This window comes from Microtus pennsylvanicus, chromosome 17 (assembly GCF_037038515.1).
Source record: "Microtus pennsylvanicus isolate mMicPen1 chromosome 17, mMicPen1.hap1, whole genome shotgun sequence".
In the NCBI taxonomy this organism is placed as follows: domain Eukaryota; kingdom Metazoa; phylum Chordata; class Mammalia; order Rodentia; family Cricetidae; genus Microtus; species Microtus pennsylvanicus.
The window spans coordinates 11,877,387-11,892,004 of record NC_134595.1 but is presented as its reverse complement, the minus strand read 5'-3'; the positions used below and the strand labels follow the sequence as shown (position 1 = coordinate 11,892,004).

Genomic DNA, 14,618 nt, shown 5'->3' with positions numbered 1-14,618 from the left:
AACTATGATATCACTCTCAGTGATAAGTCTGGGTAAAAGTCCCTTTCAGAGGTGCTCAACAAATAACCTTGTGATTCGTACAAAGTGGGTCCTTCCTCCCTCTTCTTCAGCCCATGTAAGACTTCTACCATCCACAATCCACTTTAGGAATCTCTTCTTTTCCTTTGAAATGGCTCCCTGAGAACAACTTCATCTTTTATTTCTAAGACATAATCTCTTTCCCCGGAATTCTTATCATCCAGCCAGAGGAGAGGAAGGAAGGCAGAGTCACAGTTGCGACACAGTGAGATAAGTGATGTGGTATGCAGACGAACGGGGTTCTGTGTACAGATGGGCTATCATCTAGCTCAGATTGTGGGCTACAGAGGTGGAAGGAAGAAACTTGGCCAAGAATATAATACTTACTCTGAGCTTGAAGGCTGCGTGGGAGTAGGTCACATTCAAACATTGCAGACACAGAAACTTGGGTTTCTCAAAAGCCAGAGGCATGAGCCTCGGAGACAGGCAGAGGTTACTTGGAGTCACAGAAAGGTGAAGATAACTATGGGAAAGGCAGGAGAGGTGCTTTGGAGGGAGGCCATGCACAGGTCCTGAAGACTGTTGTGTTAGTAAAGGAGTTCGAGTTTGGTCTTGAAAGCATCAAATATGAAGAAGGCAAATTTTGCACTTTAGAAAGAGACTAGATTGGAAGAAAGTTAAGTGGGCCGTGTCTGAAATAATCTAAACAAACAACACCCACCCCCCAAAAAACAGCACTGCCTCTGTGTGGTGTCAGTAGAGAGAACAGATGGGAGGCAGTTTCCAGGCTCAGTTCAGGAAGTCAAGGTAGGTAAGGTAAGCAGGGAAGCAGGATTTCTGCCTTTGAAACTTGCTATGTAGAATTATAATTCACTTTATGTGCGGGGTATCGCTTTACTAGAGTAGAATCTCTGTCAAAATCAGACCTTCTTCATCTCATCTCCAAAACTAAGGGTTTGACTCATGAGTGCACAAAAGGGGTTCTTAAGTTAGAATGCCAACAACCGCGCTGTGTTCTCTGAGCCTCCTCTCAGCACATGTCCATGAAAGAATTAGCCTGGGCTCCTATAGGTTTATAAGTAGGGAGGCGATTACTGCCTGCTGTCCCCAATGTGGCATGCATTTGCAGTCCATGGGTCTTGAACTTTATTCACAACATTCCTTCCAGCAGGGTGAACCATCCAAAACACCAACTGTCTGACCATTAATGACATGTCCTTCTGTTCGCCAGCATTCTGCTCTCGCCTACGCATTCTGTCCACCTCCCCTTTTACTCAGACCCCTTTACAGAAAGGGGAACTACCTCTGCACAAGATGAAGCTCCTATAGTGGGAGGAATGCAGAGAACACTTGTAAATGTTGAAATAGATTTCCTCTCCACCTCTATTTATCATCCAGGGGCTCAGGAGTGTTGTGGATTTATCACTATGTCCTTGGTATTATAGAGTCTTCATGGTCATGTTAATTAAAATTCTCATTCAGTTGCTTTGGGAGCCACTGGGCCACAGGAAACCCATCGTAGCTGAAAGTGGAGTTAGTTGTGGATCATGGTCCAGCTATAGGCCTGAACCTCTGTGATGAAGGAAATAGAAGCTCTACTACAGCTTTGAAAAATCAGTAATCTGAGCTTACTGCATACTTTCCTTAAGACAACACCTCACTGTGTAGCACTGGATGGCCTGAACTTTCTCTGTAGCACACACTGGACTTAAAACCCACTGTGCTTCTTGAGTGCTGGGATTATAAGCATGCGTCGCCACATCTAGTTTTACTAACAATTTCTCTCTCTCTCTCTCTCTCTCTCTCTCTCTCTCTCTCTCTCTCTCTCTCTGTGTGTGTGTGTGTGTGTGTGTGTGTGTATGAATTGCAAACATGGGAGTTTGTGTCCTCACTTGCCCATGTGCACACACACAGAAGCCAAAACAGAACCTCTGGTGTCTTCCTCTACTGCCCTCCACCTTGCTGCTTTTCATCAGGGTCTCTCAATGAGCTGGAAACAAGCTCTTAGGATTTTCTGTCTGGGATGCGGGCGTGAGTAGCCAGTGAGTGTTGTGGATTCAGTCTCAGATCCTAAAGCTTATCTACAACCTTATAGACTGAGCCATTGCTAGAGCGCCACTGACACATCCTTTAAAAGAAGATTGTTATTACTGGGATTTTTATTGTTTATGCTCTGTTGTAGAATATTATTTTAAGATATGTTAAATTGTTTATGCTGTGGAACATTTATTTAATGATGTAAAGATATGTTACATTCTTTTTATATTGCATTTGTTTAACTCTGTGAGGCTGTCTTACTGTGCCTGTCTAAAACGCCTGATTTGTCTAATAAAGAGATGAACAACCAATCGCAAGACAGGAGAAAGGATAAGTAGGGCTGGCAGGCAGAGAGAATAAATAGGAGAAGAAAACTGAAAGGAGAGATGGAGGAGTCAGAAAAGAAAGGGGCAGCCACCTAGCTACATAGCAAGCTATGGAGTAAGAAGGAAAGAAAAGGAAGACAGAACTAGAGAAAAATAAATGTTCAGAGATGGGTTAATTGAAGTTAAGAAATGCTGTCTAGAAACAAGCCAAGCTAAGGCTGGGCATTCATAAGAAAGAATAAGCCTCCGTGTGTTTATTTGGTAGTTGGGTGGCCGGCCCCCAAAGAGTAAAAGAGTGAAAAGAAGCTATAATAATCCATAACGTTTCTGCAAGTGCAATGTCTGTATTGCTCCTAAAATAAAGCTACGGCACCTGTGAAAATCTGGGGATTCCTTCTTGGTGACTGGATGCTTCTCAGCGCCCCTGTACTAGCCACCCTGATCTACATTCTTGTTTCAAAGAACCAGACCAACTTCAGCAATGTAGCTAAATGTCGGATTTCTCTTTCTACAACCTGTATCTCATCCACCATGACTATACTCTATAGACGTTTATTGACTATACTCTATAGACGTTTATTGACTATACTCTATAGATGTTTATTGACTATACTCTATAGATGTTTATTGACTATACTCTATAGATGTTTATTGACTATACTCTATAGATGTTTATTGACTATACTCTATAGACGTTTATTGACTATACTCTATAGATGTTTATTGACTATACTCTATAGATGTTTATTGACTATACTCTATAGATGTTTATTGACTATACTCTATAGACGTTTATTGACTATACTCTATAGACATTTATTGGTTTCCCACACATGGATACTGACCTTGCAGCTACAAAACCGTTCTCAGCTTCTACACAATAAAAGTTGCTGAAGCTTGTTGCCTCTCAAAACTCAGCTAAGAATGCATTGACCAAACATTATTTATCCTTTACTTAAGAAAGCCTCAAAAAGGAGGCCAAAGAGGTGGCTCTTAATACAAGTTCAATCCTCAAAAAGCTCATAACCCTCTATACTCCAGTTCTAGGGTATTTGGCACCCTCTTCTGGCCTTTGTGGGCCCCAGGCACACATACGGTGCACAGACAAGCATATAAGTAAAACACCAATACACACAAAATATTTTTAATTAGCAAATAATAAACTTTAGATTTTTATAAAGCATCAAAGGGCAGGTGGTAGCGATAGTTCACAGACACACGGCTCCGTCCATTAGAGCTTTAAACATATCTAGTAGTTGGGGAATTAAAGTTAAGAACAAGCACGTAGTTGCAGCGTGCAGAATGGTTGGGTCGATTCCAGAATGGGAATTTTCTCATAGCAATAAGGCCAGGAAGTGGAATTTGCATACATTATGAAGTCACGTCAGAATTTTCAAAGTCACAAGTCAATTATGCTATTCAATAACTATGAAAAATGGGTCAGTGATATCGGTTCTTTGGGATGGTCAAATGATTGGCTTCTGTGGCCTTCCTGTGCTTACTGCCAACCTCTGGCTAAAGACATGCCAGCCTTTCTTCCTTTTGATGTATGAGGCAAAAGGTTAGCAAACCTATGCTCCTGTCGGGCAAGACTTCCATTTCTGTTAAAAATGTTACTTCTGACTGAAAACTGAGCTACAGTGAATGACACCGACTCTTTTTGCTTCTTAAAACGAATAGCTCTGGGCTAGCTTCGGCACACAGCTGAACTGGAGTTCCCACAGGCGAATTCTTTTCTCCCTTAGGAGCATATCCTGGGGACACATGGAGCGTAGTGAACGAGGTTCAGGAATATACTGGAGAGCTTAGGTCGTCAGAGTTCCTGGGTCTGTTATTCTTCTGGGTTTGGGAGTTGAAGTTCTTTTGGATATCTCCATGAAACAAAGGTGCTTAGTTTTTCTAAACAGATCACAAGGCAGAAGACAAGGGGATAACAAAGCAGACATCCGAAAACCAGGTCTATTGCCATGGAGTTGCTAATGCATGCTACAGCTTAAAGGCTTACAAAATGTTGATTAAATTTTAAAATTCAACTTTAATTGTCATAGACATCATACCACAATATTCAGACCATAGCCATTATCAGCTGTAGGGTGGTGCAGTTAGGTTCATGGCATCCGCATTGCTCAGTAACCAGTCTCCAGGATCCCTTTCATCATGTGAAATCGAAATCTTTTCTATTAACCAGCCCCTCACTTCTCCCTCCTCCAAGCTCTGCATGTTCACAGTCTCTCTTTGACTTCCTGTGTTTACGGACAGCACTCCTCTAGGTCACTCACATATGGAATCACAAGGTCTTTGTGAGTGTCTGATTCCATTTAGCATAGCATCTTCAAGGTTCATCCACGTTGCAACAGTACACCCTTACCGATTGGTGTGTGTGTGTCCTTAGACATTGCTTCACTTTTATGTGTATTCTGGTCACCCATTCATCCCTTGAGTTGTTCCTATTTCTTGGCTATTATAAGTAGGTTTCTGCGCACATTAGTATACAAATACTCCTTCTTTGTACTATTTTCTGTTCTCTGAAGTGTAGATCAAGAATTGGCTCACATGCTTGTTTTATTTTTGAGTTGTGAGGAAGAACAATACTGTTTTCCGTACAAGTTGCAGCATCTCCACTCCTGTGGCAGTACACCAGGCTTGTAATGCCTGAACACCCCCACCACACTTGCTATTTTCCCATTCTGGTTTGTTCTATGTATCATAGCCTCCATGATGGATATGAGGAAGAAAGGGCTTTTCAAAGGCTCAAACCAAATCTGCCTTCTCTCTGTCCTTACACGATATAAAATACAAATTAAATATAAAATTTGTTGAAGTTATTGTGATTTAAAATATACCTATAAATTACTTTTTCTTCTAAATTTTAAAGATTTATCTTGGTTTTTATTTATCTTCGGGAAGGGAGGGCACATGTATGTGTGGGTTATGTATCTTGTGCCTGCCAAAGCCCATAGAGGGTCTGATACCTTAGAGCAGGAGTTTGCTGGACACCTGGCTTTTTACACAGTTACTTATATATGAACTGCAGCCTTGAGTATTTTGCAGCAAGATCTCTAAACTACTGAGTCATCTCATTATCCCCCTTAATTTTTAAAACTATATTTGGAAAACCTGCAGGTCTCTACCATTGAGAAAAACAAGCTTAGTAGGTTCCAAGGTTTTCACAAAATTCTTAGGAAAGGACAATACGCCCAGCAGCAGAAGGCAGTGCTTCCTTATAGCGCAGAGTCCAACACCAGCTAACTAATGCATAGGCAGAAATAGCTGTTGCAAATCAAATTTGGTTACTTAGTGCCAATTGCTGAATATGCAGAGTAAACATGACTAATCTATCTTCTCTTCTTTCCCCTTTCTGGAAAGCTGTCTCAGCTTCGAAACTTGACAGAACTCCTCTGTGAATCAGAAACGTTCAGTGCAATAGAGGGATCCTGCCAGCTCTCTAACATAAGCTTCAGCAGGCTGTGTAAAGACCACGCCTTTCACGTGCAGCTGATTGAAGCAGCGGAGCTGGGCACTGATATTGTTACCGGCTTTCTGTACCACGACAATATAGTATCCGCGAAACTGAGGGATTTGCTTACTGGAGATCCCAGCAAAATTGATCTAAATATGGACTGGTAAGTTTTCCCATCCTCTTCTTCCTTGGTAAAATCCTGTCTCCAAAACCTGTTATGCCTACTTGAACGTATCCTTCTGTTTTGTCCCAGGCTCCTGGAACAGGTGTTGCAAATGAATTACTTGGAGAATATCACACAGTTAATACCAACTGTAGAGGCAATGCTGCACGCCAACACCAGCGCGGAATCTTCTGAGCAACCAGGTGTTTCCCCACTGGATTTTAAAAGCTTATTAGGATGCCTGTGCTCGCCGGACCTTAGTCTAAGAAAGGCTCTTTCAAACTTTCCAACCAAACCTGCTCTTCTCTCTGACCTGACAATAGGAAATCCGAAGCTTTCAATTTTGGCTGCTTGTCTAAAACAGACACAGTGAGCTTGCAGGGACTGAAATCTGAAACAACGTTATAGCAAAAAGATTTTCAAAATTTAGCAAGTTACAACACTTACCTGTGGTTTTTAGATATAGCAAAGTGTGTTAGAGTCGACTGTAGGAAGGAGGGTGAGGCATGTTTCCTTCTATAGAATAATCTAATAAAAAGAAAAAACCCTGGAAAGGATGCACAGATGTGTGCAGAAATCTCAAGTGAGAACTCTCTATTGGTATTCTGAGCGTGATACACCAGGCAATACATTCCTTCTTTGCATAATACCTAAATACTAGAGAGAAAGACATTCTGAATTTTAGACAACAGTCAGGCACAAAATTGGAAAGACATAAAGTCTAAAGATAAAGAAAGTATGAGGGTCACTTAGCATTAAAAAATCAGAGCTGGAGAGATGGCTCAGATGTTAAACACACAATGCTTGTCCAGAGGACCTGGGTTTGGTTCCCAGCACCTACATGGCATTTCATAAACATTTATAACTTAATTCCTGGAGTATCTGACGCTCTTCTGAACTGTTTGGCCACTACACTCACGTGGTACACGGACATCCATGCAGGCAAAATACTTATACACATAAAATAAAAATAAGTAAAATAAAACCATTAAAACAAAAAAGGCATTTCCAGAGATTATAATCTTCAAAAAAATAAAAATATTGTTTACCATGCCTTATTAGGTCCAACTGTGAAATAATTTTAATTGCCATCCTAAAAGAGCTTGAAATTGCGCATTCAAGTATAGACCATTTATGAACTATCATGTTCTGGGCAAAATTAAAGACAAATGTCATGTAGTGTATTTATCAAATTTATTCCCAAATTGACATATCATATGACCCTAGGCTACCATGCATTTGGAAACGATGTGATGGTAAATCAATTGGAGACATACTTATTTAGTGGCTTATGTGATCAAAGTCTGTGACGAAACCCTATTTTCCTTGAATCAACCTTGGGTTGCAGACATCACAGGGAAATTTATAACCTTAGAGCAATCTGTTGACTCAAGTTAACAGCATCATAATCCGAGCAAGTCTAAATCAGACAGAGATAGATCTCAAAGATGCCAAGCTTGCCAAAACTAGGAGACAACATCTGTTTCCGGCAAGGCATGTACGTTCAGTACATTTTAGTCTAGAAGCTATGTTACTGTACCTAAAAAGAGTGGCGTTACAACCGAGGTATGTGAGTGTGTGTGTTTGCCTTACAGGCCAATTAATAGAAATGTTTAAAAACATCGAAGAGCTGAAAGAAGATCTGAGGGCAATAGGGATGTCCAACACAAGTATTGACAAGCTGCTGGCCATTCCCATCCCAGACAACAGAGCTGAGGTAAGGGTTCGTTTGGGCATAAGGGCAGTTGGTAGAGGTTGAGGTAGCAAAGTGATTCTATATAAGGCATCAGGAAGTTGCATGGGAATCGGATCAAATTTCCATATAAATGCTAAAAGAAGCCTAAATCTTAAGTGAAGTTTGAAGAGATATCCAGCCCGTGTGTGTGTGTGTGTGCGCGCTCACATGTGTATGTGCATGTGTGTGTCATACTGGAGACTGGACTACCACTAAGCTACATTCCCAGCCTTAGAAGAGAAATTCTGAAGAAATGTCACTCTGTTTCCCGTTCATTGATTTCCTTTTACCCTTTCTCTCACTTTTTTGTTCCCCGCTTTTCCTTTCCTCCTCAGAAAGTTTTCTTAAAGCAGCAGTAATGGTATCTACTGCTATAATAACAGTATCTGGTATCCTAAGGGACATCCGGGTTAGGCGCACAGACGTCTACTCTTTGTCGCAATAACTAAAGCAGGTTATTCACTTCTATTTGGTTAAAGCCCCTGGAAGAGGGCTAGCATATTTCATAGATGTCATCAGTGGAATCATGGAAACGTTTGTGGTAATAGCAAACTTTTTTTTTCCCTGCAAAAATAATGTTATTTTCTTCTTAGCAAATAATATAGTTTTCCACTCAAAATATCTTGTCTTTTATCCTCTTTCCAAGTCCATTGTCTGGAAGTATCATGGAAATTTTCCAAAAGAGCCGTGCAGCTTAAGGCCCCGTGTGACAGAGTGTGTCATTTCTAAGCACAGCTCAGTCACTAAGCACAGCAAGATAAAGTTCATGGAAAGTTCCCTCCGACAGACTTTAAAGCTGCTGGTGTCCTTGTGGTTGGTTCTCTATGCAAAACTTTTTGTTTATTTATTTTTTTCCCTATGCAAAACTTACAACTGCCTTGCTTTGCTTTCTTCCTTCCTCTTGATCTCGACTTTTGCTCATTTGGTTCAAAGCCATCACTTTGTCACCAGGTACTTGGCTTTGGAAGCCACCTTTGTGAAGAAAGGAGGGCACACAGTCTGATTGCTATTTTTGTCTTTTTAAATTTATGTATTTTACATACCAACCACAGTTTCCCCTCCCGTTTCCTCTTCCCACCTCCTTTCTATCCCCCTCCTTTGTCTCCCTTCAGAAGGGTAAGGCCTCCCATTAGAGTTAACAAATCATGCATATAAAGCAGAGGCAGGATCAAGCTCCTCCCCCTTGCATCAAGGCTGGACAGAGCATCCCACCATAGGGAATAGGTTCCAAAGAGCCAGCTCCTGCACCAGGAACAAGTCCTGGTCCCACTGCTAAAAACCCCACAAAAGATCAAACTGCATAGATGTCACCCTGATGCAGAAAGCCTAGGTCGGGTCAATGCAGGCTCCCTAGTTGTCGGTCCAGAGTCTGTGAACTCACTCAGGCTCAGGTCAGCTGTCTCTGTAGGTTTCTCCATCCTCATCTTGAACCCCTTTACTCATACAATCCCTCCTCCTTATCTTCAACTGCACTCCCAGTTCGGTGTTTGACTATGGATCTCCACATCTGCTTCCATCTGTTATTGGATGAAGGCTCTGTGTTAACAATTAGGGTAGTCACCAATATGATTACAGGAAAAGGCCAGTTCAGGCACCCTCTCCACTCTTCTCTAGAGGCCATCATCGTGGGTTCCTTGGAGTTTCCCTGACACCAGGCTTCTCCCTAACCCCACAGTAGTCCTCTGTATCAAGAGATCTCTTTCACTACTTTCCCCTCCATCCTGCCTCCAACTCAACCTTCCCGATCCCTCATGTTCCCATCATCCCTTCCCCTCCCCTCTACCACTCACCAATCGCAGTTTACCGAGGATGTCTTATCTATTTCCTCTTCCCAGTACCCATGAATCCCTCATAGGGTCCTCTGTGTTACCTAGCTTCTCTGGGGCTGATGAGTGTAGCCTGGGTATCATAGGCCTTACATCTAATATCCACTTATTTTTGATTGTAAGCCTAGCCTCTAACGGCTGAGCCATCTCCCCAGGCTAGTATCCACTTTGAGTGAGTACATACTGTGTTTATCTTTCTGGGTATGGGTTACCTTGCTGAGGAAGAGTTTTCTAGCTCCATATCCATTTGTCTGCAAATTTCATGATGCCATTATTTCCCCCGCCCCCACCGATTAAAACTCTGTTGTGTAAATGTACCATTCGTTTTATCCATATTGTCTTTATTCTTTGGTTGAGGGGCATCTAGGTTGTTTCCAGGTTCTGGCTATTGCACATAATGCTGCTGTGAACATAGATGAGCAAGTGTCCTTGTGGTACAAGTGTGCATCCTTTGGGTATATGCCCAGCTTTAAGAAAGGAGATGTTCTGTGACTGCCATTGTCATGGGCTTTCCTCTTTGTTTCAACCTTCCCCTTGCACACTTTTGTGGCTGTGCATTACTCGCTAGGAATAGCAGTTCACATAAGCTGTGATTCTGGACCACCACTTCCTCCTCCTCTTTGTCTTCATCTCTTCTTTGCTCTGTAGCTTCTTGAAGCTGTAGAGGATGTGATTAAGACTATAACTTTCAATGATCATCAACAATGAACTGTACCTCAAATTAAGGAAAGGTAAATGTTTAAAACAAACACGAGTCTTAAAGTAGTCATCCCCGCCCAGACTGACTCCCTTTTCTACTATTATTTTCTACTAATTTTTTTGTACCTTTTCTTCTGTTATTTTATACCTGATTGTTCTAGAAAAATTCTGTTTTTCCTCCAGAATCCCTACTTGCCTGCCTTCCCCATCACTCTTCTTTTGCCTTCCAGTGAGTATAGGTTCTCTGTAGTTTTATTAATAGTTATTGGTGCCTTACACTACCGGGGAGATGTATCAGTGGTTAAGCACTTGTGCACAAAGTTGAGAACTGGAGTTCAAATCCCCAGAATGCCCTGAATGTATGTGTTCTGCCTGTAATTCCAGCATCAGAAGGTGGAAACTGGGGAGTCTCAAAGAAATCTGGCTGGCAAGTATTTATCAGTGAGGTCTGATTTTGATTGACAGACCTTGCCTTATTGAATAAGATGGAAGAGTGATGGGGATGATTTCTGACATTCTTGGGCCCCTACATGCATGGGCACCCATGCACAACACTCACTCTCACTATGTGTGCCCACACAAATAGAAAGATGCATGCACAGTGACAAGCATACCACACATAACCATGAAACTAGATAAAGAAGAAATATCATGATAGAGGCTTTGAAAGATGAATTTCATTCCTGGGGACACCTTGTCGTATTTTGAAACTTGCTTAAGTTGAACAGAAGATACTCAAACGATTCACAGCTAAAATAGTTTTTTTCTTCTTCTGACTCACAGATAATTTCTCGTGTGTTCTGGTTGCATTCATGTGATGCAAATGTCACCAACCCCAAACTGGAAGACGCCATGAAGGAATTCTGCAAGCTGCCCCTTCCAGAGAGATCACACCAGTCCTACCTCATCGGACTTACCCTTCTACACTATTTAGACATCTACAATTTCACATACAAGGCAAGTTGCCAGATGCTTTCCAATACCATAAGGGATAAGACTCATCTATACGGCTTCTGGAATTATCACACTATTTTAGAACCAACTAAGAAGAAGAAACTAATGTCCCAGATTTATCAATTCTTAGTTTTTATATCTAAGAACAGAGATAAGATTAATATATGACTACCATTATTTAAAATATAAACTCTCTTATCATTTCTTACAGTGAATCAGCATTAATTTAGTGCAATGAAAATAAAGAGTAGGGACTGGAGAGATAGCTGAGTGCTTAGGAACAACAGCTACTCTTTCAGGGGCCCTGGGTTCAATTCCCACCATCTACATGGCAGTTCATTATCATCAGTAGTTCCTGTCCTGCAGGGTCTGATGCCTTCTGCCTTCTGCAGGCACTGGTACATAGATTTACAGGCAGGAAAATATTTATACACATAAAAATTAAATTAAAAAATAAAGATAAAAAGAAAGGTTAATTTTTAAAAAAGAAATATTGTTTTAAAAAGTCTTGGAAATTAAACACACTGAGAAGAATTTTTAAATGTAAAAGTATGTAGGATTCTTGGGGGGGTGTTTTCAAAATGAGAATGTTTGTATTCTTTTGTCAATTGAGTAAGAAACGGCCATTATTTATGGTCATTTTGGCATGGAGCGAAGTGAACAGAGCTCCACAGCTGTGAGCAGGTCTGGTGCTCTAGCAAGTTACTCAGTGCACAACGGACAGAAGAGGGCAAACCAGAAGATTAAACACATTGTTCAGCAAAGTCTATACCTGGGCCAAAATCATGTGCATATTCTTAAAAGCAGAGAAACTTGCTTTTCCTCCCTCTTAAATATTAGAAACCCCAGACGCTGAGGGGATAAAGATGCTTTGCGTTAGTTACAGTTAACCCTACTTAGAGCCCTCTCATCTTCTCACCCTTGCCCCTGCTGTTGCCCCAAAAGAACTCCAGCATCCCATCCCAGCACCCACCAAGCAACAAAGCGACCTTTGAGAACACGTCACTTCATGCCATGACTCGACTTATAACTTTCCAGTGGTTTCCTTTCTTTTTTCTAGGAAAACCCCTAATCCTATACCAGGGCCTCATTATCTGCACATATACCCCACCTGGAATCACCGTTTCCTTAGCTGTCCTTAGGCCCATGTGGTAGTGTGGTATCGCCCCAACGCACAGTTCACAAAAAGAGCTGAAGAGCTGGCTGATCTCAAATTATTTCTTTGCCTTTTGCATCAGTTGAATCAATCACACAGTAACTGGTCTGTGTATGTGGCTTCTTTCATGTAGTATAATATTTTCCTTTTTTGTATGCCCATATTATATTGCATTTAAGGATAAATTCTGCTAAGCAAAGCCTGTAACTGTCCATGTACCAGTGGGTCCCCTTTCTTTGGATCCCCTTTGCTTTGGTAAATATCTAGAAATGGAATGTTTGGTATGGAAAATCTCTATTTACCTGCTCAATAGACTTTTAGAAACATTTTTCAAAGAGGCCATTCTGTTTTATAATCTTGCCACCCATCCATGAGGTTCTAGTACTTCCATATCAATCAGTCATTTTCGTTCTTTTCCCATTAGGTGTTTTTCCCAAGGAAAGACCAGAAGCCAGTGGAAAGGATGATGGAGCTTTTCATAAAGCTGAAAAAGACCCTCAATCAGTTGGCGTCTGGCGCACATCCCCTGCTAGACAGAATGAGATCCCTGAAACAAATGCATCTGTCCAGGAGTGTTCCATTAACACAGGTAGAAGAGTCACTCGGTAATATTCTCCCCGAGAAATTCTTCCTGCTATGCTGACTTTTATTTAAGATTGGGTACAATAAATTCAGCTCTCAACATAGCACCTTTAAGACAGAAACTCACTAGAGGAAAACTCCCACTTCGGTCATGGTTGGTGCGTAAACCAATGAGGCTTATCATTCTGTATTCAGGTTTGCCATTCATGCTTAAAGAAATTATGAAAACTTACAGCCTTACCACTTTTTCTCTCTGTGTTGTCTTCCAGAGCACATGTGGCTCAGGTAACATTAATAACTCTTGGACATTGTCTCCCAGGCCATGGAAAGAAGCACCCGGATGAACACGCCAGCAGGATCGTTCAGTACCATCTCCCAAGCGCTCTGTTCCCAAGGGATTACCACGGAGTATTTAACTGCCATGCTGCCTTCTTCGCAGAAGCCAAAAGGCAACCACACCAAAGATTTTCTAACTTATAAATTGACTAAAGAAGAGATTGCTGCAAAATACGGAATTCCCTTAAATGCTAGTGAGTGTACCTTACAATAAGTATGATAATTATTTTTAATGACAAGAGCATTGCATGTTCTGTCACCACGTCTGATGGTAAATGAAGTATTAATTTTATCTCAGAATAAAAATAGAAAACACTTATGCAGTTCTTGCTGCGTATCCTGCCTTTTAACTCATACCTTCGCCACAGCCGCCCCATGAGGTAATGTCTACACGGTTGCATCTTAATGACGGCAATAGAGGTGTAAAGATACTGAATAACCTGCCCAAGGTCACTGAACTTGGAGGTCTCAGAGCTGTTGGGCTCTCTACACGACAGAGTGTACAGTCATAGAGATCGCTTTAACAATAGACATGTGCCCTGAGAAATGTGTCATTAGGTGGCTTGGTCATCGTGGGATCATAGACAAACTAGACAAGCCAGCCGGCACACCAGCAGGTGATGCTGCGGTGTAGGACTCCGTCATCCGTGCAGCCCACCACTGATCACATTGTTGTTAACCTACACTGCTCTGCGGTGAGCATCTGGGGGTCATAACTAGGAACTCTTGCCAGTAGAAAATGCAAAAGCTTTTTTTAAATGTTCTCAGGTCAATATTTTCCCCTAACTTTCTAGCATTAGACGTTTATATGGCATATGGTAGACCTGCGTGTGTGCAGCCGAGCGTAACTGTTTATCGCATATCAAAACCATTTACTTGATATATAAACTTTGAGATGCAAAATGTGATCTTAGGAGCTCTTCCAGGTTATATATGGAGTTTAGGATAGCAATTGGGTGGACTCATTCATTCATCTTTTTATTCATTCACCAAAAAGCTGTGAATGGCTCTCACGTATCTGGGACCATCCCAGGAGTAGGGTTTTGTGTATTTTTGGAAAATTAAGTGCTGGCAAAATGGATCTGTTAGAAGCAAGTCTGAAATATGATTTGAAATCTTTGTGTTTCTCCTTGGAAAAATGCCACCATTTATTCTGGGCTTGCTTATTAGCTTCTACTTTTCCCACCTAAAAAAACAATTGCTACTCTGCTTTCAACACCAGATGCCTCATATCTGTTATCACTGTAGGAAGTTCGAAGACATAAATTTTAGGCACTTAAGCTGAACCAATCCTCTATAAATAAATAGATATGGAATGTACCTAGA

General features: G+C 41.3%; 1 protein-coding gene across 1 annotated transcript in view; it reads left to right on the top strand.

The window, feature by feature from the left end:
- Positions 1-14,618, top strand: part of Abca12 (ATP binding cassette subfamily A member 12) — a 165,131-nt gene that overhangs the window by 87,942 nt on the left and 62,571 nt on the right. The window contains exons 12-17 of the mRNA XM_075951808.1: positions 5,748-6,004; positions 6,095-6,207; positions 7,600-7,721; positions 11,048-11,221; positions 12,799-12,963; positions 13,276-13,486. Coding sequence (XP_075807923.1) covers positions 5,748-6,004; positions 6,095-6,207; positions 7,600-7,721; positions 11,048-11,221; positions 12,799-12,963; positions 13,276-13,486 — 1,042 coding nt within the window. The remainder of the gene's footprint in view (positions 1-5,747; positions 6,005-6,094; positions 6,208-7,599; positions 7,722-11,047; positions 11,222-12,798; positions 12,964-13,275; positions 13,487-14,618) is intronic.